Genomic DNA, 27,947 nt, shown 5'->3' on the forward strand with positions numbered 1-27,947 from the left:
AGTCCAGCTCTCTCCCCCATGGATTTGGGTCTAGAAAGTTTTTAAAACTGGCAAAAGTCCAGTGGGTAGTGGATGATGAGTGACCCAATTCTTATTACTGCGTACTCCAGCAGTTGAATCTCATCTCTCTTCCTATTTGCTTTTTCCATGATCCTCCTCCCCTACAGAAAATTTTTTGTCTAACTACTTTAAGCTCTTTTATACTAATGTTTGTTTAAAAATCTTCGAAAGTTGCTTTGGCTTTTGTAATTCTGAACTTTAATTATTTTTCCTAAGCCTCTTTCTGCTTGTTGCAAAATCTAGTAACTTCTTTGCAAGATTGGTGTGTCTGTTCGTTTGTCCATCCGTCCGTCCGTCCTTTTTTCTTTCCTTCCTTCCTTCCTTCCCTCCCTCCCTCTCTCCTTCCCTCCTTCCTCCCCTCCCTCCCTCCTCCCCTCCCTCCCTCCCTTCCTCCCTTCCTTATTTTTGCACCTTGATTTTCTTAATTGGTCAGACTTGGTTTTGAAGTCACAATTCTTATTAGTGAAAGTTGACACTTCCAGCTTGAAAATACAGAGGTAGAGAGATTGTTTTTGCCCCTGGCATCCCCTTTAGTATTTTTCTCTGAAGTTTATGTTTTATTTTGAGTGAACCTAGAACTTTGTACATGGTAAGGCAAATGTAGATCATTTTTTTGCATTTTTCTTTTGGTGACTTACTTGTCACTTAATTCTCTTTCACCATTAAGTTCATCACGTAATTTTCTCCACTATACTGGGGTTATGGGAGACAAATGCCCCGTTCCCTCCTTCTGTGCATTTCACAACTCTAGACTCTTATCTTAGAATATACTGTGTTTGTGCTAACTATACATACTTGACCAACAATGATGACGTCTGCATTTTGAAGAGCTAGGAATCATGATTACTGTCTTTTTCCAAAATATAGGTTTTTACAAGTACTTCCTGCTTGCACTGAAGATGAAAAACTGCTAATAGATATCATACATTTTTTGAATAAGTTAATAAAGGAACAAAGAAAAAATCCATCAGTAGAACTTTTAAACTGGATTCTAGAATTACTTCTTAGACATGTAAGTATATTAAAAGAATTCAAATTTTTGGTTTGGGAAGGAATTTACTTGGAAAAATCACTTATATTGGAAGGGGTAATGCTTATATAGCATGTGATAAGTAAAATAATTCTTATTTTGAATGAGAATTGTGTTGAGTGTTTAATGTAGTGTGGTCTTCTTGACATGATTGATTCTGTTTATTTAATTGACATTCCATACAATGACTGAGACCATTAATATTCATGTTTAATTAATCCAGTTTTGTTTGTGAGCTTTTTGCTATATTTAAAATTTTTTGTTAGTGAGTTTTTAAATTTGTTTTGGTATTTTAGAGAAGTTCATACAATGCTTGAACTTTCCTTCCCCTTACCACCCTCAGATCTTTCCACATTTCTTTTTTCACCCAATGTCATAGTCTTTCTTTCTCTTAAAAAAACACTGAAACCCAAACAAAGCAACAAAAAGAAGTACAAGTGTGGGCATGCCACACGAGTGTGTGTACATGTGCACAGATGTGTACCCATGTGCACCTGTGTACACACACACACACACACACACACACACACACACACACACACTAAACAACAAGGAGTCCTATTCGTGTTGGCCAGTATTCCTGAGCATAGGGAATGTCCTGAAGTGTGGTTGATACACCCAGTATCTTCCCATTAAAAAAAAAAAAAAACAACAAAAACTAATTTCTCTTCTTTCAGCAGCTAGCAATTGCAGATAGTTTCTAGGTGGTGGTGGGACTTTGTGCCTATTTCTCCTTGTTGTTCCTGGGATTTTGCTTATCTTGTACTTAGACAGGTCTTGGGCATGCTGCTACAATCTTTTGGGGACAAAAGTATACCAACTATGTTGTTTAGGAAACACTGTTTTCTTGAAGTCTTCTACCACTTTGGGCTTTTACAACTTTTTGTCTTCTCTTCTACATAGATCCCTGAACCTTGATGGGGGGAGGGTTATGGCACAACATTCCATTTAAGATCTGTGTCTCTAAAGTCTCTTACTTTCTGAGCATTGTCCAGTTGAGGGTCTTGATGTTTATTACCATCTTCTGTAAGAAGCTTTTCTGACGAGAGTTGAGCAATGCAATGATCTGTGAGCATAGCAGTATGTCATTAGAAGTCATTTTATTGCTTTGTGCATTGATCAAAATAATAGTAGTAGGGTTTCCCATAAGGCCTATGACCAATTGAGTATCATGTATGGATTCAGTTTCATGAAGCAGGCCTATAATCCAGTTTTTTTACCACCCTCAGATCTTTCCACATTTCTTTTTTCACCCAATGTCATAGTCTTTCTTTCTCTTAAAAAAACACTGAAACCCAAACAAAGCAACAAAAAGAAGTACAAGTGTGGGCATGCCACACGAGTGTGTGTACATGTGCACAGATGTGTACCCATGTGCACCTGTGTACACACACACACACACACACACACACACACACACACACACACACACACTAAACAACAAGGAGTCCTATTCGTGTTGGCCAGTATTCCTGAGCATAGGGAATGTCCTGAAGTGTGGTTGATACACCCAGTATCTTCCCATTAAAAAAAAAAAAAACAACAAAAACTAATTTCTCTTCTTTCAGCAGCTAGCAATTGCAGATAGTTTCTAGGTGGTGGTGGGACTTTGTGCCTATTTCTCCTTGTTGTTCCTGGGATTTTGCTTATCTTGTACTTAGACAGGTCTTGGGCATGCTGCTACAATCTTTTGGGGACAAAAGTATACCAACTATGTTGTTTAGGAAACACTGTTTTCTTGAAGTCTTCTACCACTTTGGGCTTTTACAACTTTTTGTCTTCTCTTCTACATAGATCCCTGAACCTTGATGGGGGGAGGGTTATGGCACAACATTCCATTTAAGATCTGTGTCTCTAAAGTCTCTTACTTTCTGAGCATTGTCCAGTTGAGGGTCTTGATGTTTATTACCATCTTCTGTAAGAAGCTTTTCTGACGAGAGTTGAGCAATGCAATGATCTGTGAGCATAGCAGTATGTCATTAGAAGTCATTTTATTGCTTTGTGCATTGATCAAAATAATAGTAGTAGGGTTTCCCATAAGGCCTATGACCAATTGAGTATCATGTATGGATTCAGTTTCATGAAGCAGGCCTATAATCCAGTTTTTTTAAAAACCGTTGACTGTTCCTATAACATTTGTGCACTATTGTATCAGTGGGTATATGTGATAGGCAGGTGAGTGGCTATTGTAACTTGGAGGGATCTTGGAGCTGGCTGAGATTCATACTAACTATGAATGCTAGTTAGTAGTAGTGGTGAAGCTTCTAGTTGAACTGAACACTATTTTTCCATGTTCTATAACATTAGTATTTAGTGTCTTTAGCAATATTGTTGCTTTCAGGATGTGGAGGTTAAAGGGAAATATCAAGAGGTAGGTAACTGACTTAGTATTCTATTGCTGTGAAGAGACACTGTGATAAGAGGAGAGCATTTAATTGGGGTTTGTTTATATTTTCAGAGGTTTGGGCATGATGGGATCATGGCAACATGCAGACAGATATCATAGTGCTGGAGAAGTAGCTTAGAATTTTACGTCCAGTTCCCAAGGCAGTGACTAGGCCTGGCTTGAGTTTTTGATACCTCAAAGCCCACTTTCAGTGACACACTTCCTAAAAGAAGGCCACACCTACTCCAACAAGATTACACTTCTTAATCATTCTCAAGTAGTGCCAGTCCCTGGTGATTAAGAATTCAAATATATGAGTGAGTCAGTGGGGATCATTCTCATCAAACCACCACAATAATGGAAGCTTGAAGGTGAAATGGAGAACTGGGTAAATGGTATTCAATCTTTACTGTGGGATTACTAGGGGATTAACCTGCCCAGTCTTTACAAACTCAAAGTTTCTAATAAACCTGCTAAAAGCACTAAAAGCTAGCTCACAATGTGGTCCTCGTGGTTATGTTCATCTATGTATTTATTTCTGTGAAGTTAGTAAAGATAAATCTTTTCAAAAATAAAAGTATATAGGAATCAGAAAAGGTCTGATCTGTTATAGAAGATGGTAGATGTCTATTATGTTTTGGCGTATTTGCAAAATTTTTAAGAATACTAAGTTCTGTATCTCAAAACATGGAAATTCTAATTGACAGGAATGTCTGTATACAACTTAAGTGTTTATTATCTTCTCTTTTATTGTAAACCAGTGAAACCAGGCTGTTTTACCCACAATGAAATACCACAAACATGTAGTAACTCAAAAACCACACATAAATTCATAAAATTAAATTTTTAAGTGGCTTACCAACAACAAAATGGTCACTGTAAAGTGTGTTGAGGGGTACATGTGCCAATATATTTATAAACTAATTATCTAGAATTGTTGCTGTGCTATGTTATAGTTTTGTATGTGTGTGTATGTATTTTGAGGTTCTATTTGTTGGTGGTGTTCTATAAATAACTTACATTTAGTGAGTTAGAGATGTTTATATACTTGAGGCATTTTTTATTTTATTTTATTTTTATGAATTGTTCCTTGATTTCTTGCTGGTTTTACTCCATGATTGGTTGGCTTTCTCCCTCCCTCCCTCCCTCCCTCCCTCCTCCCCCTCCCTCCTCCCCCTCCTTCCTTCCTCTCTCCCTCCCTCTCTTCCTTCCTTCCTTCCACTCATTCATAGAAGAACTTTTTATAAATTAGTCCTTTATCTGTGGTGTGAAGTACAGAATCTTTTGTTATGATTTGTCATTTATTATTTGATTGACATAAATGCTTAATCTGGTCAAAAAAATACTAAGAGGAAATAAAAGACATATCTATTAGTTTTCTGAGGGTAGGCTAGAAACTTTCTCCCTTGCAATTTTTGCCTTGGCTTTATTGCCATTTTATTTATTGTAGTGAGCATATTGTTTGAGAATATATTACCTTACTCCTCTGTATCTTAATATTTTATTAATGTTACCTATTTTATTATTTTGTCTATTTTAGCAATATAGAGCTAGCCTAGCTAATGAGCTGATTTAGATTTGTATCAGAATGATATGTAATGCTAATGTATCAAAGTAGGGCTGTAATTTTTCTTTCTTTGGAGGAAACTAGTTGGAACTTCTTTTTTTTTGTTGCTATTGACTTTCGTGTAACATGTCCTGGTGCCATAGTTTCATGAAAGCATTGAACAGCCTGCAATCATAGACGTGGTGACTGTGGTAAATAGAATAAGACATCACTGTAAAGATGTTTGGCTTTTTAGAGGTCAGCCTTGACAGAATAAAGGTTCCAGTAGTTTCGAATGAGAATAGAATACCAATATGAAAAGACAAAAGCTCGAGGTGTGAGAGGTTGAATATTTGTGATCAGGACATATTAGTACAGCCATCCTCCCTGTTACTTCTTGTGCTTGTCTTGTGTTTTAGAAGATACTGGTATAGTTCACTAGATCTGAATGTCAACAAGTACATGGAATATACAAAGGGAGAAAAGTCTCAGCAGTCTGCCAGCAGAAAGAGCTTGCTAATAGGATTGAGAGACTTTGACAAATCTTACTTTTAGCCCAGGACCAGATGGGTTTAGTTGAGAATTCTATTAGACCTTTATAGAAGACCTCATAACAATACTGTCCAAACTATTCCACAAAATAGAAACAGAAGGAACACTACACAATTCCTTCTAGGAAGCCACAGTTACACTTATACCTAAATCTCACAAAGACCCAACAAAGAAAGAGAACTTCAGACGAATTTCCCTTACGAATATCGACATAAAAAATAATCAATAAAATTCTTGCAAACCAAATACAAGAACACAGCAAAATGATCATCCATCATGATAAAGAAGGCTTCATTCCAGGGATGCAGGGATGGTTCAATATACAGAAACCCAATCCACTATGTAAACAAACTCAAAGAAAAAAAACCACATGATCATTTCATTAGATGCTGAGAAAGCATTTGACAAAATTCAATACCCCTTTATGTTAAAAGTCCTGGAAAGACCAGGAATTCAAGGCCCATACCTAAACCTAGTAAAAGCAATATACAGCACACTAGTAGTCAACATCAAACTAAATGGAAATTAACTTGAAGTGATCACACTAAAATCAGGGACTAGACAAGGCTGCCCACACTCTCTCTACTTAGTCAATATATTGCTCAAAATCCTAGGCAGAGCAATCAGACAAAAAAAAAGGAGGTGAAAGGCCTACAAATTGGAAAGGAAGAAGTCAAAATATCACTATTTGCAGATGATATGATAGCATAATTAAGTGACCCCAAAAATTCCACCAGAGAACTACTAAGCCTGATAAACAACTTCAGAAAAGTGGTTGGGTATAAAATTAACTCAAACATACCAGTAGCCTTCCTCTAATCAAAGGATAAACAGATTGAGAAAGAAATTAGGGAAATGACCCCCTTCACAATAGTCACAAATAACATAAAATACCTCGGTGTGACTCTGACCAAGTAAATGAAAGATCTGTATGACCAGAACTTCAAGTGTCTGAAGAAAGAAATTGAATAAGATCTCAAAAGATGGAAAGACCTCCCATGCTCATGGATTGCCAGGATTAATATGGTAAAAATAGCCATTTTGCCAAAAGCAATCTACAGATTCAATGCAATTTCCATCGAAATTCCAACTCAATTCTTTATAGAGTTAGAAGGAGCAATTTGCAAATTCATTTGGAATAACAAAAAAACCCAGGAGAGCAAAACTTCTGGGGGAATCACCATCCTTGATCTCAAGCTGTATTATAGAGCAATGATGATAAAAAACTGTATGGTATTGGTACAGACACAGGCAGGTAGATTGGTGGAATAGAATTGAAGACCCAGAATGAACCCACACACCTAGGGTCACTTGATCGTTGACAGAGGAGCTAAAACCATCCAGTATAAAGAAGATAGCATTTTCAACAAATGGTGCTGGTTCAACTGGAGGTTAGCATGTAGAAGAATGCAAATTGACCCATTCTTACCACTCTGTACAAAACATTAGTCCAAGTGGATCAAGGACCTCCACATAAAACCAGATACACCCAGACTAATAGAAGTAAAAGTAGGGAAGACCCTTGAACACATGGGCACTGGGGAAAATTTTCTGAACAGAACACCAATGGCTTATGCTCTAAGATCAAGAATTGACAAATGGGACCTCATAAAACTGCAAAGGTTTTGTAAGGGAAAGGACACTGTCATTAGGACAAAACAGCAACTAACAAATTGAGAAAAGATCTTTTCTAACCTTATATCTGGTAGAGGGCTAATATCCAAGAACTCAAGAGGTTAGACTCTAAAGAATCAAATAACCCTATTAAAAATGGAGTACAGAGCTAAACAAAGAATTCTCAGCTGAGGAATATCAAATGGCCGAGAAGTATCTAAAGAAATGTTCAATATCCTTAGTCATCAGGGAAATGTAAATCAAAACAACCCTGAGATTCCACCTCACACCAGTTAGAATGGCTAAGATCAAAAACTCAGGTGACAATAGATTCTGGCAAGGATGTGGAGAAAGAGGAAAACTCCTCCGTTGTTGGTGGGATTGCAAAATGGTACAACCATTCTGGAAATCAATCTGTAGGTTCCTCAGAAAATTGGACATTGCACTACCTGAGGACCTAGCTATACTACTCCTGGGCACATCCCTAACAAATGTTCCAATATACAACAACAACAAAAAAAACAAAAACATGCTCCACTGTGTTCATAGCAGCCTCATTTATAATAGCCAGAAGCTGGAAAGAACCCAGATGCCCTTCTACAGAGGAATGGATACAGAAAATGTGCTACATCTACACAATGGAATACTACTCAGCTATGAAACACGATGACTTAATGAAATTCATAGGCAAATGTATGGAACTAGAAAATATCATCCTGAGTTAGATTACACAATCCATAAAAAAAAAAACCCTCATGGTATATACTCACTTGATAAGTGAATATTAGCCCAAAAGTTCAAATTACTCATGATAAAATTCCCAGACTACATGAAACTCAAGAAGAAGGACAACCAAAATGTGTATGCTTCAGTACTTCTTAAAATGGGGAACAAAAATATAAAAATATTCATAGAAGGATATAGGGAAAAGTTTGGAGCAGAGACTGAAGGAATGGCCATTCAGAGCCTGCCCACCTGGGGATCCAACCCATATACACACAGCCACCAAACCCAGACAATATTGATGAAGCCAAGAAATTCATGATGACAGGAGCCTGATGTAGTTGTCACCTGAGACGCTTAGCCAGAGCTTGTCAAATAGAGGTGAATGCTAGCAGCAAACCATTGAACTGAGAAAGGGGTCCCTATTGGATGAGTTAGAGAAAGGATTGAAGGAGCTGAAGGGGCTTGCAACCCCCATAAGAACAACAATATCAACCAACCAGAGCTCCCAGGGACTAAACCACTACCTAAAGAGGACACATGGCTCCAGCTGCATATGTACAGATTTTGGCCTTGTTGGGCAATAATGGGAGGAGAAGCCCTTGGTCCTGCCAAGGCTGAACCTGCCAGTGTAGGGGAATGTCAGGGTGGGGAGGCCAGAAGGGGGGGCTTTGGGGAGGCGGAACATCCTTATAGAAGAAGCGGGGGAGGAGATGGGACATGGGGGCTTATGGACGGGAAATTGTGAAAGGGAATCATGTTTGAAATGTAAATAAAAAATATCTAAGAAAGAAATTCTGACTTTTTGATAAATATTTAGTATCGATATAGCAGTTAGTAGTTTCTGTTTAATTTTTACTTGTGTATTAGTTCTGTATAATTTTTACTTATATACATTAATTTTTACTTCTTTCCTGATTGCGAAGTATAGACATTTGAGAACATTAGTATGAATAGTTTGTTCATTCTATCACTATTCATAGGAGTCAGTTGACATATAACTGTATTACCTTTTGGTCTATGGATGTTACTGAAAATATTTTGAGTTTTTTTAAAAAAAAAAAACACAACCTAAGTATATGATCTGATTGTTTCATTCTTGGGAGAGAAATGGATTTTAGGTAATTTTAATTGTCCCATGAGTATTTTTTGTTCAAGATAACACATAAAGATTGGCAAAAATTCTGCTCAGGTATAAAGCGTAGTATTATAGAACAAAACCATGACAGCCTCCCTGGTTCTTTCCCAAAGTTTTTACTGATAATTGTTTTTATAATTACATATCTGATTAAAGTATTCTCAACATACTTTATAATATAAGTGACTTGACAATTGTCTTCACGTTTTACACTAAGTACAACGTAGGCATTTTAAACTTTAATTTGTTACATGAAAAATTTAATAACAGCAGTAGCTACATTTCGATTTGATTACTTTCTATGCTATTACATGCACTTGTGATGTGGCACAATGCTAAGAGTGGGTGTTAGATTGGAAATGTGATGCCACTTGGTCTGCTTTGTAGGCTTTACCTTTTCTCTTTTGATATCCTATCTGTAAGACCGAGGTAAAAACAGAAATCTTGGAGCTACTCAGGAAGTTAATTGGAATCTTGCCTTTCCCCTGTTTCGCATAGACTCTGACACCAAAACGATTATTGTAAAATATGTCTACCAGTGCTTGCTGACACCTTATAATGCTTTCTACTCTCGGTATTGTTAGAAACAATCCTTTTAAATACCTTTAGGTACAGTGTTTTAGTTGGTAAACTGGACATATTTTACAAAGTCGAAGTTTGATTCTCTTCTTAATTTATCATATTGCTAAATATTACAGCAGTAATAACCCTCAACATTGACATATACTTTAGGATGTTTTACATACTAATTAGTCATATACATCAGTACTTTTGGGGGTGGGAGGGTAAGGGCAGTATGGCAATATACCAAAAGGTTTTAAACTATAACAATGTATTGTCTTAGTAATTTCATGGCTTACAATTTTTATATGAGTCATAATTCGACATGTGCATACTCTTTATTGAAGCTCAGGAAAACCATAATCATCGAGTAGCCATATGTAGTGTTGTATTCAAGTACATATGCACAAGGAACGGTCAGATACCTAAACAAGGTGTAAAGACTGCTAATTAGAATAAGGAAGAATTGAGTAGTGGGTCTTTCACTTAGTGTCAGTTTTGTGTAAAACATATAATTTAATTTGTCTCTATTTCTAATGATGGAGACAAAGACAAGAGTATGGAGCCGATTTCTTGCGTTCCTCTGTTTCCTTCATTTCTTTGTAATGGTTGCATTTTGTTCTTATCAGCATAATACATTAAGACTGTTGAATTTAGAATGTCTTTATGAATACAGTTAAAGCCCAGGGCTACCAGTTTTAATAGTTGGATAATGACATAGCAACAGAAAACTTTTATAGGAAGCAATACATATCAAAGAATAAATATATTTTAAAAATGTTTCGTTTTAGAATCCAAACCCACTATTAGACCTGCTGGTTCTGACAGAGTCACATACACGAGAAGTAACAGATGAAATCCGGACTGCTGTCAGACAGCAACTCCAGAAAGAATTGATCACTCTTCTTAATTCCTTATTGCTGGTTTGCATGACAGTTTCTGACAGGTACCATTTTTGTTATTTACTATTTGAGTATGTTCATATAAAGCATACTTTTCTTCAATTTCTAAAGGTTGACTTCTAGTTCTTTAAATTAAGAGGTTAAAAACTATTCATCAGATAGGCTCAATCTGTCTGTTTCTAGTAAAGCCTGGTTGTCCTTTTTTTTAATCTTTAGTACAATAATGAATGTATGTATGTGTTGGAGAAAAAAATGAAACATTTTCTTCTGCTCCCATACTATGGTCACAAAGGACTCTCTCTACACTATGGTCAACACAGAGGACTTTTGACTCTTAGATGTGGTTTTCACTCTTACCATGAAACAAATAGTTTCAGTGAATAATGGTTGGGTTTGTCCAATTCAGTTTAATATGACATACTATCCAGAAGTCCCATCTGTTTCACAGGTTGAAGACAACCTTAAGAATGCCCTTAGTTTCACCTTCGATGCTCATTGGCAGGTTCAAGTTACACTGCTTGTGTTCTGGCCCACCTCCTATTACCTAGAATGCCAGCCATCTTCTCAGCTGGTTTCTTAGTTCACATGAGTAGCTCATAGAATTTGTGGATGTACTTAGATTTGCTGCTTTATAAAAGGTTATGACAAAGCTTATGGATGGAGCATATACAAGGAAGACTGAGGAGTGAGACATGTTGTTTTCATGCCTTCTTGGGGTGCTTCACTCTTCATGTTCAGCTATTCACAAATACACACTGATCATTGCTTTGTTTAAAATTAGTGACACAAAGAACTTACACTAAGGCTAAAAGTTGCTTATATACATTCACAGTTCAACCACAAAGCAATCTAATACAATTTAAAATGTTCCTATCTTTTTTTTTTTCTTCAATCAAACCTTCTCTTCCCTCTTCTCTTGCCTCCTTCATAACTACCACTCTGGATAGTTCAGATGATTACTCCAATCCCAGAGAACAGCAATAGAATACTCATTGTTTTCTCCAATGAGATAAGTTATTGGCAAAGATCACATCTACCAGAAGAATACGTTTACTCCACTATGTGGAAATCTGTTATTAAAATAAAAACTCCTTATTTGAAAATAATCAGTTTCAGTGTAAATGGTTCTTTAATAAAAGAAGCGTCTATGAGAACACTCCATTTTTCACTGTATTCCTTTTTCTTCATGTTAATGTTATTATACTGTTGGGTTTAACCTTTTATCCATAAAAAGCAAGTAGGAAAAAGGAAAGTGTATAAAGCACTTTAAAGTTGCAATAAGCATAATTGTGTCTTAGTAAGATGAAATAAAAATTTCTTGATGCAAACTTGGTTCTCATTGGAGAAAAACAGTAGATATTGTATTGTTAATCTCCAGATTACCACTCCATAACCAGAGTGGTTATGTGGGAGGGAAGGGGAGGAGGAAGAGAAGGAGGTTTGAAGGTTTGAAAAAGAGATAGGAACATTTTAAATTGTATTAGATTGCTTTGTGGTTTACCTGTAAGGAAGTGAACTTAGAGAAATAATTTTTGATGTTAGTGTAAGTTTTTTTTGTGCTTCTAAAATGCTTTAACAGCCAGTGAGAAGTATGTAAAATAATGATCTTAGAACACATATATTTGATGGAATAAATAGTGATGCAGTTAAAGTTGTCAGATTTAGAGTTTTATAATTAGAGGTATTGAAAGATTTCTGGCTTTATTTAGTAGCTTGACTGATTATTTATGAATTACATTTCTGAATCCATGCCTAGGTATTTAATTTTAGGAATTTTTCTTTAGTAAAATAAATGTTCTTTTTATGATCGTTTTGCTTATGTGTTTAGATTTTTAGGGAAAATGTGAATTTTAATTAAACAAAAACCACTCTTATGACAGTGAGTGATTTAAGTATAGTATTAAAATATGCAAGTTAAAGTCATTTGAAATATGAACTTTTGTATTTTAGCTTTCTACCTCTTTACAGGGTGGTAATGCCACAATCTACAAACGTGTATTTTCAATGTAACAATGTATTTGTTGCTTATTTTTCTCTTGTCTTACCTTTGTTGATATTTTTTCTGTGCTCCCCTTGAAGAATGTTGAGCAGCAATATTTTCTATCATCTTTTTTAACTCATACATTTCTAATGTAGTGCATCATCAGAAACATCCTCAGCTGCTAAGAGAGCACCTGAGCTCTAACCATGTGGTTTTCCTCTTTTTCCACAAATAGGAAATGCCTGGAACTATTTTATGTTTTCCAAACACAGCTGTCTCTGAAGCTACTCCAGTGCCTCAGAGTCACAGATGCTCCCCATTTCTATGGCTTGCCTTCCTTGGAGAGGACCTTAGCAGGGATGGCTCACCTCACTGCCTCCCCTGGGTGGAGTGCACATTCTCCTCTCTCAAAGCCACTTGAGATTTGTGGGAAGTACTTGTCAGGTCTCCTGGAGGTAAGTGAGAATGACAACTCTAACACCTAGCTACTGTTTATTGGTCATTTTTTAATTTCTAAGCCAGGAACAAATGCAGTATATATTGTTATATTTAAGGTAGATTATAGTACAGTATATGTATAACTTATAATAATTTTGAAACGTTTTAATTTTTTAAACAAATATGTGAGGTCATATATACCTAGTTACATTTACAAGAAAAACTGAGACTTATCCTAAGTCTCTTTAGGGATGTGATTTGTTTTTTCACTTATTTCATTTAGCCAGCTAAAGTTTTGGTTTTACTTTCTGGATGCTCAGGAAGGGTGGGGTGGGTTTGTCCTTGCCACAACACAGGTGTGACTACCAGAGGACAATTCAGAGCAAGCAGTCTTTTCTTCCCTCGTTCCATGTGACTCCTAAGGTCAAACTGTTCATGAGGCTTGGTAGCAAGCACTTTTATGTGCTGAACTATCTCACCAACCCCGTTTAAGTTTAAATTATGAAATATAACATATATCCAGAAATACACAAAATTAAACAATAGCCCAGTGTGTTATTACATGACTAAAATCCCACATGATTGCCCCCAAATCTCTAAATAGAACCTCGCTGACAGCTCTGGCATGTTGTTAATCACATTTCTTTTAATAACATTTCTGAAGGGTCTTGATTGCTTGGCATTTTGGTCATTTTGATAGTTTTACTCCTTTGTCTTGTGTTGGTAGAAAATATTTTCTGACTTTTTAAAAATATGCAAATGGAATCGTTTGATTTCTTTCTTTCAATGATATTCTTAGGAAATTTATTTATTTTTTCCATTTTTATTAAATTGGGTATTTCTTATTTGCATTTCAAATGTTACTCCATTTCCCAGTTTCCTGTCCATCAGCCCCCTATCCCCTTCCCCTCCCCTTCTATATGCCTATTCCCCTCCCCATTCACCACCCCCCATGTTCCCCTACAGTGGGGGTCCAACCTTGGCAGGACCAAGGGCTTCCCCTTCCAGTGGTGCCCCAACAAGGATATTCATTGCTACATATACAGTTGGAGCCCAGGGTCAGCCCATGTATAGTCTTTGGGTAGTGGTTTAGTCCCTGGAAGCTCTGGTTGGTTGGCATTGTTGTTCATATGGGGTCTCAAGCCCCTTCAACTCCTTCAGACCTTTCTCTAATTCCTCCAATGGGGGTGCCGTTCTCAGTTCAGTGGTTTGCTGCTGGCATTCACCTCTGTGTTTGACATGTTCTGGCTGAGTTTCTCAGGAGTTTTATTTTTTTGTTGCTTATAGGTGTTTAATTTTTTTTTACAGTAATCTACATACTACAAGAATGACTTGCATTTAGTTTTAAGTTTTGTTTGATAGAGACCAAATTTGGATACTGTTGCTATGAAATTATTGCCGTTGGGTGAAAATGTGTACAATATATGTATTTAAAAAGTTTTCTTATTCTTGTTAATTTGTGGAAACTTACCAGTTTCTAAGCAAATGCCTTTAATTTTTTACTCATTGATTCATTTTGTTTATGAAGTCATTCAGGCTGGAATCGCCTATTTGGGAAGATTATTAGTTATGCATTGAGTTTTAGTAAATCTATAAGTAAACTATTTTTTCATGTTTGTTTTGTTTAGTAGGCTATATTTTTCTAGAATTAAAATTTTTATTTACCTAAATTTTCAAAATCATTATCTAAAAATTCTTCAGCACTTAAATGTCTACTGCATCTATAGTTGCTACCATCCAGATATTAATTATCCTTTCTCCATTTTTCTTTCCTCATCTCACCAGTGCCGATGTTTGTTACTGTTACAAAGCAATCAGCCTTCATCTTTGATCCTCTGTCCTGCTTTTCCCTATTAATTTTTACTTATACAAAAAAATGCATTTACAAAAAGTGTACAGCTTTATTAATGTTTTTAGGTACAGTCTTACTTCACTAATTTTTGTTCCTACTCCAGCTTTTCTTTTTTATTTTATTGTATTTATTTATTTATTTATATTATTTATACAATATTTATTGTATTTATTTATGTATTTATATATGTATTTATTTACATCGCTGCCCTCCTCTCAAACATCCCCTCTCTGTCCTCTCCTTCCAGAGTTCCTCCCCCACTCCCTCCCTTTCTCCTCTGAGAGGGTGGAGCCTCCCCTCCCCCCAGGTATCCCTTCACCCTGGCACATTATCCTCTCTGAGGCCAGACAAGGCAGCCCTATTGGGGATGGATTCCACGGTCAACAGCTTTAGGGCTAGTCCCTGCCCCCTGCCTTCCTCCACTCTAGTTTTTGGGGGCCACATGAAGGCTGAGCTGCACATCTGCTACATAAGTGCTAAGGGCCTCAGTCCAGCCCTGCATGCTCTTTGGTTGGTGGTTCAGTCTCTGGTAGCCTCCAAGAATCCAGGGTAGTTGACTCCGTTGGTCTTCTGGTGGAATCTCTATCCTCTTGAGGTCCTTTAATCCCTATCCCAACTCTCCTTTAAGAGACCCTGACCTCCATCCAATGTTTGGCTGCGAGGATCTGCATTTGTTTCTGTCAGCTGCTGGAGGGAGCCTCTTAGAAGAGAGTTATGCTAGGCTCCTATCAGCAAGCATAATAGAGTATCATTAATAGTATCAGGGATTGGTACTTGCACATGGAATGGTCTCAAATTGGGCCAGTTGGCCATTCCTTTAGTCTTTGCTCCATCGTTGTCCCTGCATTTCTTTTAGACAGGACAAATTTTCTTAAGTAAGCCTTTTTGTCTCTTAGTAGACTAGAAGCATGGCCTTAATTATATTCCGCAGTCATCATTTGGTTCAAAGTATTTCCAGTACGATGTAATTAAATGAACTGAGATATGGTTGTGCAAAGTTTTCAGAGAACAACTTTGCTCTGGCAGCCTCACATTATGCCTAGCTGATGGATGTCTTAGCAGAATTGTCTGAGATAGCTCTGCAATTTAAAAATCTCTTCATGGGACTGTCAGAAGATTAATTGACATGCTTGTTCACTATTTGAAGTTGGTTATGAACTTCTAAACTTATGTGTCTTTTTATTTTTTATAGCTATATGTATTTTATTTTGCTTTTATGATTTCAATCTTTTTTATTCTTTAGGATTTTATATGTTATTTTGATCCTAGTTACTCTCTCCCTAGTTCTTCCCACTTCTCTATCTGTCTACGTTGTGTCCTTTTTTTCTGATTTCTTTTCTTTCCTTTAATTTTGAATTTTGAATTTTCTGTTATTTTTGACTACTCATTCATAGAAGCTTTCCAGCAAGAACTATTCAGTAGTGTCTGTCTTTTATAGAAGTCAGTCTCTATATATATAGAGTTTACATCTTAACTTGCTTCTTTTAATAAGCCTTTTCTTTTTCACAGCTATGTGCTAAGTATTGGTTGCTGGTCTGTAGATGACATCTACTTATAGAGGTTTACAGATGCCACTGTTAGTACATAATCTTTTAGATACATTGTATTTCTTTGTTTTACATGTCTTATCATTAGTTTATGATAATGGTTTTTGGACCATTTCCATTACTGGTGCCTATCTGCATGTTTAACACAATGATTATGATCTGCCTTTACCCCTAAACTTTGTTTTGTTTTTTAAAAAGTTTTAAAAGTGCTAAATTTTTAGAAGCATTATGAAATCCAGTATAAATTTAACTGTAGCCTCTTTAAAAAAGTACCCTTTTTCTTAATTATATAAACCAAGAAAGATGTACTATAAATTGACTCATTAATCACTCTATGCTACAAGGTTTTTGTAATTAGAAATATATGATTATTTTACATAAATATACTAGCCAATAACTTCCTTCTAAGTTCAGCTATCTTGAAATAAAAACATTAGCAGTTTATTGACCAAGGAACAGATAGAAATATTCCCTATTTTCTAATATTGCATAGTTATGAAAAATTTAATTAATAAGTACTGATTTGGAATGAATAGGTGTTTCTTTAATGCTTCATTGAAAGTAATGGAAAATGTATGTCTTTATATTCAATGACAGGAAGTTCATGTCAAGAAGTCATTTTTTGTTAGAAATTATAGCTGAGTTACATTCAATCTAGGATTTTTTGCTCAGTTAATTATGTGAATGGGTCTCTTTATTGTATATTATCTAAACTCATACTATTAAGGAGAAAGTAAAGTTTATGTGAGTGGATGTGTCAAGATCTATCGTTTGTCCCACTGATTTGCTTAATGTTTGTCACTGAAGCTAATCCTGTCTTGAAAGAGCTGCTCTTCCAATATCAAGTCCTTTTATTTCTCTACAGCAGATCTGATATTTGTCTTTTGCAGTACTTTATTATTTTCAGCTATTTATACCTAATTATGATATGTAGATAAACACCAAATTGGTATTTGAAATCACCTACATGATCAATAATTCCAGAGATCTGATGAATAATACTAAAGTTATTACCAGGTATTGTGATCTAAAAAATAATATTATTACAAAGATGGTAAAAACAAAGTGATAAGGATTTGATCATGTATGACTTGTATTTTTAATGTAGTCTCATAAAACTTAAGTTTTTAATTACTAAAAATATCATATAAACCTACATTTTGGAAGACTAGTTGAGCCTATGGAACTGTTGTTCACAGTTTTTAACTCCTGCCTAGTCTTGCTTTTTTTTTTTTTTTTTTTTTTTTTTTTTTTTTTTTTTTTTTTTTTTTTTTTCCGGAGCTGGGGACCGAACCCAGGGCCTTGTGCTTCCTAGGTAAGCGCTCTACCACTGAGCTAAATCCCCAGCCCCCTAGTCTTGCTTTTTAAGAGATAATTTTGAATTATCTGTTTTTAAAAAACTTAATTTTTCATCAAAAACCCTTAGTTTTCTATTGGCAGGTCATTTAAAAAAATGTATGTATGTGTGTGTGTGTGTATAACATTGTATGTATATTTATATATTAATATGTATATTTATACATATAAATATATATGGTTTTAAATATGCTTATATGTAAATATATATTTAATTATATAATTATAAATCAAATTAAAATTATATATAATCACATATATAATTGATGTATATACATATACATGTTATATATACTAACACAAACATATATGCAGTGATTGCTATATATAATTTCCTTTGCTTCATGAGTTGAAGAAACACATAAAAGAAACCCTAGAAGACCCCCAAGGGAGGCGATTTGAAGTTGTCCACATGGAGGTTTACTACGGAAAGAGAGCAGTGAAGCCTTAGCCAGTGCAATACTTACAGTAGTATTAGGACCAAAAACTAATAGTATTGCTTATTTGGACACACAGAGAAATTTTATTCAAAGGTATTATGCCTAAACATGGCATCTTTTTTAAAAGAAATATTATAACAAGAAATTATTTTTGTCTTACTGAATTTTTATAGTTTAAGTTAATAATCTATAAAGAATATTTTTGTAATCACTTCACAGTTAGTTACCAAGTCCCTGCTCGGGAACAGTGTGCTATTCACACAGAAATGGTGAATATTAAGGATATTGCTGCACAATTGAGTTTTCCTAATCAGGCATCAGGACTCCTTCTGATGTAGTTGCTTAGTTAAGGGTGTCTCTTCACAAGAGAAATGCTTCTGTGTTGTTACTGTTGAAGAAGTGTCAAAGCTCTCAAATATGTGAGAAAGAAATTACCTAAAGACCAGTTATTGAAATAATAATCACATACTAAAATGAGCAGTAGCAATGCAAAATCTTTCAGAAGTAAATACAATTTCTGTTTACATTTAACACAAATATTAGCATAATCCTGGTAATCAGTGCATTTTATAGAGCTTGTAATTTTATGTATACTTTTCATTATACATTTAAAAATTGGATTAAAATTGCTACAGCACTAAACAATATCATATTCATATTTTAATTGTAAAAGAATGTCCTAGGAAGGTCCTTTGAACAAATTCCAAAGTTGAAAAAATTTAAAAACATTTTTTTAACTAGAGTAAAATTTACCACCACTGTCACTATTAAATGAATTAATAGGACTTTTAAATTTATGTAGCTAATATTTGATTAGATAAGAGAAAGATGCTTACTATTATATTCCCTTAAGAAGAAGTCCACTATAAAATTGCTGACCTTTGCTTTCTAGGTAATTACTTCTTTTTATGTGGAAAGGGGAGGAAACGCTATGTCCTTCATGGGGAAAGGTGTGACGAAGAGCACAGTTCTTTGCTTACTTCATTTATCCCACGAGATGATAGTCCAGGCACCAAACTCGGTAAGAGAAGCTGACATATGACAAGCTCAGATGACAGGCTGCCATCATTTGAAGTGTTGTGAAAAGGAAACGTGCTGTGGTTTAAGCCTATGGGCTTTCTACATGGAAATGTTAATTTTGACTTGGTCGCGAGACAGTAAGAATTACTTACGGATGTTGAGTGCTGGAGAGGTGGCTCAGTGGTAAAGTGAGCTGGCTGCTCTTTCAGGGTGCCTGAGTTTGGTTCTTAGCACTCACCTACATTGATTGATTCACAGCTGCCTATAACTCCAGCTCCAGGGGTTACAAGGCTCTTATAACATTTGTAAGCAACTACACACACACACACACACACACACACACACACACACCCCATAAACAAAATAAAATCTTTAAGACAACAATTGTTTTGAGTTACAACATTTCTTTGATTTTATATGTGTCTGAGTTTATTTAAAAAATTATTTTGGTTGAAATCTTAAGTAGAAAACTACTTTTTTTGTCTAAATTATGGGAGAAAAGCCTCTGTTGAAAAAATTTTAAAGGGAAGCCAAGATATTTACTTGCATTATTTTAGCCAAAAGTGCATTTTTATTTTTTGATCTTTAAAACCTTAAGAGTTATTTTAAGCTGTATAAATGTACTTTTAAGTATTGTGTTCTTGGTTTTCATTCTAGGAGTGGATGCCACTTTGGTTCTTGCCTTTGGGTAGTCACAGTGAAGAAAACGTCCCTTCTCAGCAAGGATTGGCCTGGCTGATTCCCTTATGGGTTGATCGAGACCCAGAGGTCAGTGTGGAGGAACACCAACTATGTTATATCTAAATTGAAAAGCAACTAAAAGCAGATTTACTTATGTAATATTGTGGGTTACTGTAATTGATAAAACATGTTTTATTTAGCCCCCATCTTTCCTCAGGCAACCCTAAAGAAGCATTGTTGACAGAGTTATTGCAATAAGAATTTCTTGCCTTATAGTTTTGTTGACTGTACGAGCACAGTCAGGTTCTGGAGAGAGCCTTTAATTTTCACTTACAGATGCTTGTCTTTTTAGAGAATGTCCACAGAGCTTTTCACTGTACATGTGTTGGCAGTCCCCGGTCTGGTTGTGGGAAGGATGTTATCATTAAGAGTTCATTTCATTCTAATTATTTTGAGGAAGCCCTATTTCCAAACAGGACCCATTGGGAATTAAAGCTTTCACTGAGACTGGAAAATCATCTTTCAATCTAGCTTTATAACTCTGTTCCATTATAATTTTTATCCTTTTTAAATACATTAATCTCTGTAAATAGATTTAAAAAACAATACTTAGCTCACTGCATTATCATCTTTAAACTCTGAAGTCCAAGGTCTTGTATGAATATTATCTAAATCAAGAATAGATGAAAATTTATATATTTCATCTCAAGGAAAGAATTTGTTCTCACCTAGGATCTGTGAAACAAAGACATTAGGTATGTCTGTCTGATTGTAGAATAGTTGTAGGTTACATATTTCTAGTCCCAGAGGGAGAAATAGGAATGGAAGAAACGAGGCTCCAGAGCAAGTGTACATGCTGTGGAAGCAAAATTCCATTAGCACTTAAGACTCGAGCCCTTTGTCTTGATACTGTGCATTTTAGGCGTGCTGGAGAAATATTCTCAGCACCCCATGTTCCTACAACTCAGTGGGTAGCTGACCTCCTCAGGCTGTCTCCCTGGGCTCCACCTGTGCTGTCGTCATTACGGACAGCACCACAGTCCCTTAGGCACTGACTGGACTGGGCCATCCTGGCCCAGTGAAACTAGAAAGGCAGCCGTAGCCTTAGAAAGTGAGGCTGTGCTTTGCCTCCATGCTAGGGTAGGAGTGACTGAGCTAAAGATCTCTGAATTCCATTTGGAGCCATTATTGTCCTTGAAGAGTACCACACACTGCCTTCTGGAATCTAAGCCCCATAGTCTCCCAGTCATTGCAGTTCACTTCCTTATTTCCTGCCGTTCCACACTGGCACTGTCTTTGTCTTATCTCCATTCTGGCTACTGCTAAAATGTCTAAACAACATTCATAATCTCTTCATGAAACAGTTATTCAGCCATCCTTCCGTGGCCTTTCCAGAACTAGAGTTCTCATCTTGTATGTAGATAGCCTAGAATTTTCTTAATTATCTATAACTGTCCCCCTTTTACAGACATATCATTAATTCCTGATTCAAATCATGCTTCCTTTGCATTTTGCTATAAGCACTCATGAGAAATTGATATACTCAGCACTTTGCTTAGAAATATTTTCAACTATGTGTATAATTTCATTGCTCACAAAAACAACACTTGAATGCAGTTTTACCACTTTTAACTTTTATTTGTATAAAGCAGCTCTATATTATTATAACAAATACCTGAGCAGAACTAACTTAAGAGTTAAGAAGTCAAGGTTTATTTTCACTTACAGTTTCAAGCATTCCGCTCTCTTTCCTTTTGGTCCTGTAGCAGTGTCTTGGTGGGAGCTCATGGAGTAGCACACCTGCTGGCCTCCTGGCAGCTGGGCAGCAGAAAGAGAGAAAGTAGAGGGCCGGGGTCTCAGTATGCCTATTTTGTGCATGCCATAACATGGTTAAAAGACTTCTAACTGCCTACTATCCTTAAAGATTCTACCTTCTGTCAATGGTTGCATGGACTAGGAACTGCACATTAACACACCGGTCTTTGACGGTTACTTGTGCAAATCCGAGCATGACCTTCTATGGATCATCCTTCCTCCATGCTCTCATTTCTTTCTGCTATCACAGCAGAGTCATCTTGCGGCTGAGCTTCTTGGTATGAGCCTGGAGTCTTCCAGACTCTAACTTGTGTAGTTCAAAAGTCACTTCTGTGTCATGGTATTTGTTTTAGTATAGCTCCTCTTGTTAGTTATTATTAAAAAAGAGAAATTAAAAAACAACTTGTATTAATGTTCTCAGGTTGCCATAATAAATACCACAGAATGGATTGCTTAAAAAGCAGCAATGTAATTTCTCATGGTTCTGGAGGCAGCAGTCTAAAATCTACAGTTAGCTTCCTGGAACACTCCTTCCCACTGTGGATGTCTACCTTCTCATTCTGTGTTCATTTTCCTCTTCTTGTTGCGGGCACTTGGTGAAAGGTCTCTCTCTCTTTTCTTTTAAGGGAGCCACCCTACTTCATTTTAAATGCCTAGTAATATTTAAGTGCCATTTTATACATAACTTATATTATTTAGACATTTTTCAATGATGTTAGGTAAGAAATCATGGGTCTTATTAAAAACCTTGATTTGTGTAAGTATTATTTGATCTGAACTTAGAAGGTACACTTGGACTTATTACTTGACTGTTTTGTGACTATGTTATTTTATTCCTGTAATTCTCACTGAAAATGTATTTTTGACTCAAAATTCAGAAATGCAGCAAATTGTTAACTTAAATAGCAGTTATGCTATGGTCAGTATTACTGTAACAACTTAATTTTGATTTTTTGAGACATTTTCTTCCTCTTAAAATAACTTGAGAAAGTACTACATGCCCTATAAAGAATTGTAATTTATCTACATAGTTTTGAAATGAAGTATTACCAAACAAAACTATTTGGAAAAATACTGCTAACTTAAAAAAAAAGAACAAAGTAATGGGTATATTTTTTAAGAATGAGGAGTAATAGAAATCATGTTCAATAAATACTTCATTTGCATATGAAGTCATGTTCAAATGCCTTTCCTTAAAAAAAAAAACCTTCTAAATTATAATTGCTTTAATGCTTACTTATAACTACCTAGGCTACCTCATGTAACATTTGATCATAGTCTACTTCTTTTTCAAATCATTGATTTGTTTTTTCCCTCCACTCTGATATGAAATTTCTGCAAAGCCAATGACATAGTCACACACATGCAGGACACTTCCTAGTGTTCTATAATGTGTAGGAATGTAAGGCCAATACCATATTCACATATATGTAGGACACTGTTTCTGAGTGTCCTTTAGTGTATAGAATGTAAAACCAATGCCATACCTGTGTAGGTCTAACAGTTCTTTTGTACCAGAAGGACAATCTAATGGTAGCAGTGAGTATTCTTGGACTTGATATCTTTGTCTTTACGTGACAGGTGAGATTCACTTCACTGGGGTTGGGATCAGCACTGACTACTATGGAAGCTGGCTGTGTGGCCCTGGCAAACAGTTGTCAGAATATTTCTGGTGGGCTCTGGGGAACTGTGGTGAACATTCTTCTGGATCAGTCAGAATGCAGTATGGTGCGGCGGGAGGTATGTCTGTCTGATTTAGCTGCCAAATCCACTTTCCCATACCCTTTATTGTCACAGAACTCTATTGCAAGAGCATCTATAACTCTCATTTGACTTGCTGTTCAGCAGAGTAGACTGAGAAAAAAAAAACATTATTTATTTTGCTTGCTAAATTTAAAATGATTTACAGTAAAAATTCAAGTCTTTTATTCTGATAAAATTAAGGCAGAATATTTAAAAATTTTGTATTAAATATTTATTTATTTGTTTTTATGTGTGTGCATGCATATACACATATGCGTGTGCACATGTTCTGCTGTGAAGGTCAGAAGACAACTTAGGAGAGTCAGTGCTCTCCTTTCATGTGGATCCTGAGGTGAGAATACAATCTTGGCAGTCAGTGCCTTTATTAGATGCGCCATCTTGTTGTGCCCAAAATGGTACTTTTTAATGTGAACTTTTCTATTCCACATTGCAGAGTAATACACAGAAAACATTTGTTTTTACCTCAACATTTATAGGCATTTAATGTTTTTAAACCCTTTATAATCATAGGTATTTTCAAAATAATGTTTTACAACATTTGTCAGTGATACTTGAGAAGAAACACTAAATTAAATTGTGTTGTAAAATTATTTATGTCATCTACTTGTGTGTGCCCATGAAGGTCAGAGGGCAGATCCCGAGAGTCAGTTCTCTTTCACCATCTTGTGGGTCCTAGGGACCAAAGTTGGGTCATTAGTTCTACCCACAGAGTCCTGTACCCATGGAGCCATCTTGTCAGCTCCAAGTGGCTTTGTTGTTGTCTCATTGATGCTTCTGTCAGGTGATGACTTACACTCGTAGTTTTAAAAATGACAAGCTGATGGCTCTCAGAGGTTCCTGAAGATACCAGCGGTTCCTGGCCCACCATTACCTAGTACCCAGTGGCAAATGTATAAGGACCGTATTCTTATTAGTTGCTGTCTTAGTTTTAAGATCTCTTAAACTTACGGATTAAACTTCTTACACTTATGGATTTTTCTTGATTAGATAATTTTAACCTTTTTAAATTGACTTCTGTGAAGATCGATGGAAACTTTACTCTTAGATTTTTTTCATATTCTTGTTATTCTCTTAGCATGATTATAGCAAACCTTCCATTGAATGAAAATCAGTTCTTATATTCGTATGACTATTTCATTCTGTTGTCTTATATTCTGATAGGTGAAGTTGGACATTTGTGCTTTACCTTTACTAGGAACCTTTATATGAATGAGGAGGAAATTGAGGGAGAAGGCAGATGTTTGCTATCTCTGTGTGTAACCCTACAAAGGGATTTGAAGACTATTTCTTAAATGCTCCTAGAATTATTATACTAGTCATGTTTTGTAGAAAACTAAATTTTGAAATAGTAAAAACTATATTTTCTTATGAAATAACTGCATTGTTTGGTCATCACCTAATTCAGTTATCAGCTAGTAAGAAATGTAGAGTATGAGACCTTGTGAGGGTCTCAGCTTGTATCATTGCCCATCCAGTTATTTAATTGCAACAATCGGTTATTTCAGAGATGACAGCAAGATGGCAGTATTGACATTTTGTGTTTTTAATTTTCAGGCTGCATTTATACTTCAGAATCTCCTTGTAATTCCAATGCCTTCAAAGGTTATAAAGGATTATACTTGGCAGGTAGGTATAAGCGGTTATCAATCTAGCAGATATTTTATATTAGTTTTAAATTTTCAGTATATTTGTTCAACTAGCCCTTTGTGGGTTTTATTTTTGTGGATTTAAGCAATCAGGAGCCAGGAGTCAAAAACATTCAATAAAAAGTAATTGTGTGGAATAATTATATTCTCTTTCTCTCTCTCTCTTTTTTTCTCTTTCTCCATAATATATATGTATACACACACACATATATGTATGTATATATCATTCTCCTTGAATAGTATAGCCTGACAAGCACGTACAATAGCATTGTTATTGTAAGTGACTTAGAGAGCTTTTAAGTTATACAGTAGAATATGCACAGATAATAAACAGTTATCTCTGTCTACAGAGTTTGGTATTTTTGAGAGTCTAAGAACCACTCCCTTTTGATACCAAAGAGGCTAAGCTTTATTACTTAAAAAATTGTGTGTACAGCAGCAAGTGCTTCTTAACTAGAAGGTAGTAACTGATGCTCCAGTTCAGCATGTAAAATGTAAATGTAAAATGGTCCAGCAAAGGTGGAAGGAGAGAACTGACTTTGTAAAGTTGTCCTCTAACCTCCACACATACGCTTCACATGGTACATGTATAACCCCCATTACACATACACCATATATACACAATAAATTTTAATTACAAAAATTTAGGTTTACTTATGTGTGTGACTGTTTTGCCTTCATGTATGTGTGTGAACCATGTATGTGCCTGGTACCTATAGTGGTTAAGAGGAAGGTGTCAGATTACTTGAAACTAGACTTGCAGATGGTTGTAAGTTACTAGGTAGGTGCAGTGAATCAAACCTGGGTCCACTGTAACAGTGAAAAGTGTCCTTAATCACTGAGCCGCCAATAAAATCTTTTTCTCTAGCCTCCAGTAAACATTTCATTTTTCTGTATGTGTGTGGTTTTTGTTTGTTTATTTGTTTGTTTGTTTTTGTTTTCTTATTTGAGATAAGATCTCACCTTGGCCAGCCTGGAACTCATACATCAGGCTGACCTCAAACTCAACAGAGATATCTCTTCCTCTGTCTCCCAGAGCTGGGATTAAAAGCACAGGCCACCATACCCAGCCTGATAATGCTTAAAAAAAGAAGAAACCCTCTTTTGTTGTAGTGGTTAATATTTTTAAAATTAGTAATGCTTAGCATGATAGAGAAGTTTTGGGACTATTAACTAGAATAATTGTTGGAGTTGTGAACTATTTTCCCAATTACATAGTTGAGAAGTTTTATCACAAGGAGTTGAAAGAGCTTAGTGAAGCAACATAGTCAGTGGTATTACAGAGTCTCTTTCTCGTATACATTGTTAAATTGACAATTGGTAAATTGTAAAGTTGGTTGTATTTAAAAATACAATCATATTAAATTTCTTTTTCTGAGTTAGTGTACAGTTGGGACCATGATTTAGTTCTTTTTCTTTATATTAGATTTTTTTTTAAATAGTGAATATCAAGTCACTAAATAGTTAACATGTAATATGTAAGTAGGCTCATCATAGGCATAAGATGTATTTTTATCGTATCTTCATCCTCATAATTATGTTTATAATAATCTTGTATACCACTTCCCGTTCTCCTCCATAAAACTGTTTATTTTTCAGTTTGCTTCAGAATATTCACTCATAGTTACTGAATCAAGCTGAACTTCAGAAAGGGGGATTTCAGTATGTCACCTGTTGCATAATCTAGCTGGCATTTATCTCCTGGGTTCTTCACTTCTTCAGTCTTTACAAAACCAAGTTAGCAGTGCTGGTGCGCCAATTCATCTCTAGCCTTATTAGTATTGTTTGTGTATGTGTGTGTGTGTATTTGTGTATACAAGTCTCTATGTGTGTGTGTCTGTGTTTGTATCTGTGTGTATGTGTGTACTGTGTGTGTGTTTCTGTGTGTGTGTCTCTTTGTATCGGTCCATCTGTCTACATGTGTGTGTACCACCATGTGGGTTGAGAGGTCAAAGGCAACTCTGTGAAGTCTGTTTTTCCTTCCTTTACTCTGGGGTCCAGGGATGGAGCTCAGGTCATCAGGCTCTCATAGTCTGTGATGTTACCTCTGAGTCATATCTTTCCATCCCCTAAAAATAGTTGTAAAAATATTTTTACTAACCACTGTAGTCTTTAATTTTCTCTGAAAGACACTAGTATTTTGTTTTTTGACCATTAAATTGAGTTCATTACCACATATTAATTTACTGCATTGCCTCAATTCTTACTATTAAAATTTATCTTCTTATATAGAACTTTGTTTCAGAAGGTTAGAACCATAGTTTATTATTATTATTTTTACTTTCTTTCCTATGGCTCTAGGGATTGAACCAAGGCATTGCTTATGCTAGGCAGCAAATGCTCTACCACAGATAGGGTTTATGTTTTGAAAATGTGCTCTCCCAATTTCTGATTTAGTAGTGTGTGAAGAATTCAACTTACATTCTTGGTCTTATGTAATAAAGTCTTTGTTTTGTTTCATAATATTCCATTTACTTTGTTTGGATATGCTGGGGATGGAATGAACTTCAAGAGGAGGAACAGATAGGAAGCATGTACATAATCCTCATCCGTTGGCCTTCAGCGGACACCCACCCACACCTTCTGTTAGTAAGTAGGGAGCCAGCCTCTGGCTGGGTATGAGAGCTCAGCTCTTGTTACAGTAATCTTCACGTATTGTAGTTCTTTCGAAATTGGGGCATATCTTAATAAAATATGTTTATAGAGGCTCACCTTTATTCACATGCATTATCAAGACTGTCACTCTCTGTATCAAAGTGCTGAAAGTTGTATTGTAGTTCTCAACTAAGCAGTGCTTATAAGCTAGTTTCCCACAGCCTGACTAGGTTGTTAGTTCTGGATGTCCCTGATTTTGTTGCTGAGTTTACTTTGAAGACTACCAGGTCAGCCTCTGCA

General features: G+C 35.8%; 1 protein-coding gene across 9 annotated transcripts in view; it reads left to right on the forward strand.

Annotated features, from left to right (window-relative positions):
- Positions 1-27,947, forward strand: part of Rttn (rotatin) — a 177,267-nt gene that overhangs the window by 73,900 nt on the left and 75,420 nt on the right. For all 9 annotated transcript variants that reach the window (XM_039096615.2, XM_039096617.2, XM_039096616.2 and 6 more), the window contains 7 exons: positions 928-1,072; positions 10,402-10,556; positions 12,729-12,948; positions 19,019-19,147; positions 19,804-19,914; positions 23,224-23,382; positions 24,961-25,032. In XM_039096615.2, coding sequence (XP_038952543.1) covers positions 928-1,072; positions 10,402-10,556; positions 12,729-12,948; positions 19,019-19,147; positions 19,804-19,914; positions 23,224-23,382; positions 24,961-25,032 — 991 coding nt within the window. The remainder of the gene's footprint in view (positions 1-927; positions 1,073-10,401; positions 10,557-12,728; positions 12,949-19,018; positions 19,148-19,803; positions 19,915-23,223; positions 23,383-24,960; positions 25,033-27,947) is intronic.

Source organism: Rattus norvegicus, chromosome 18, assembly GCF_036323735.1.
Source record: "Rattus norvegicus strain BN/NHsdMcwi chromosome 18, GRCr8, whole genome shotgun sequence".
In the NCBI taxonomy this organism is placed as follows: Eukaryota; Metazoa; Chordata; class Mammalia; order Rodentia; family Muridae; genus Rattus; species Rattus norvegicus.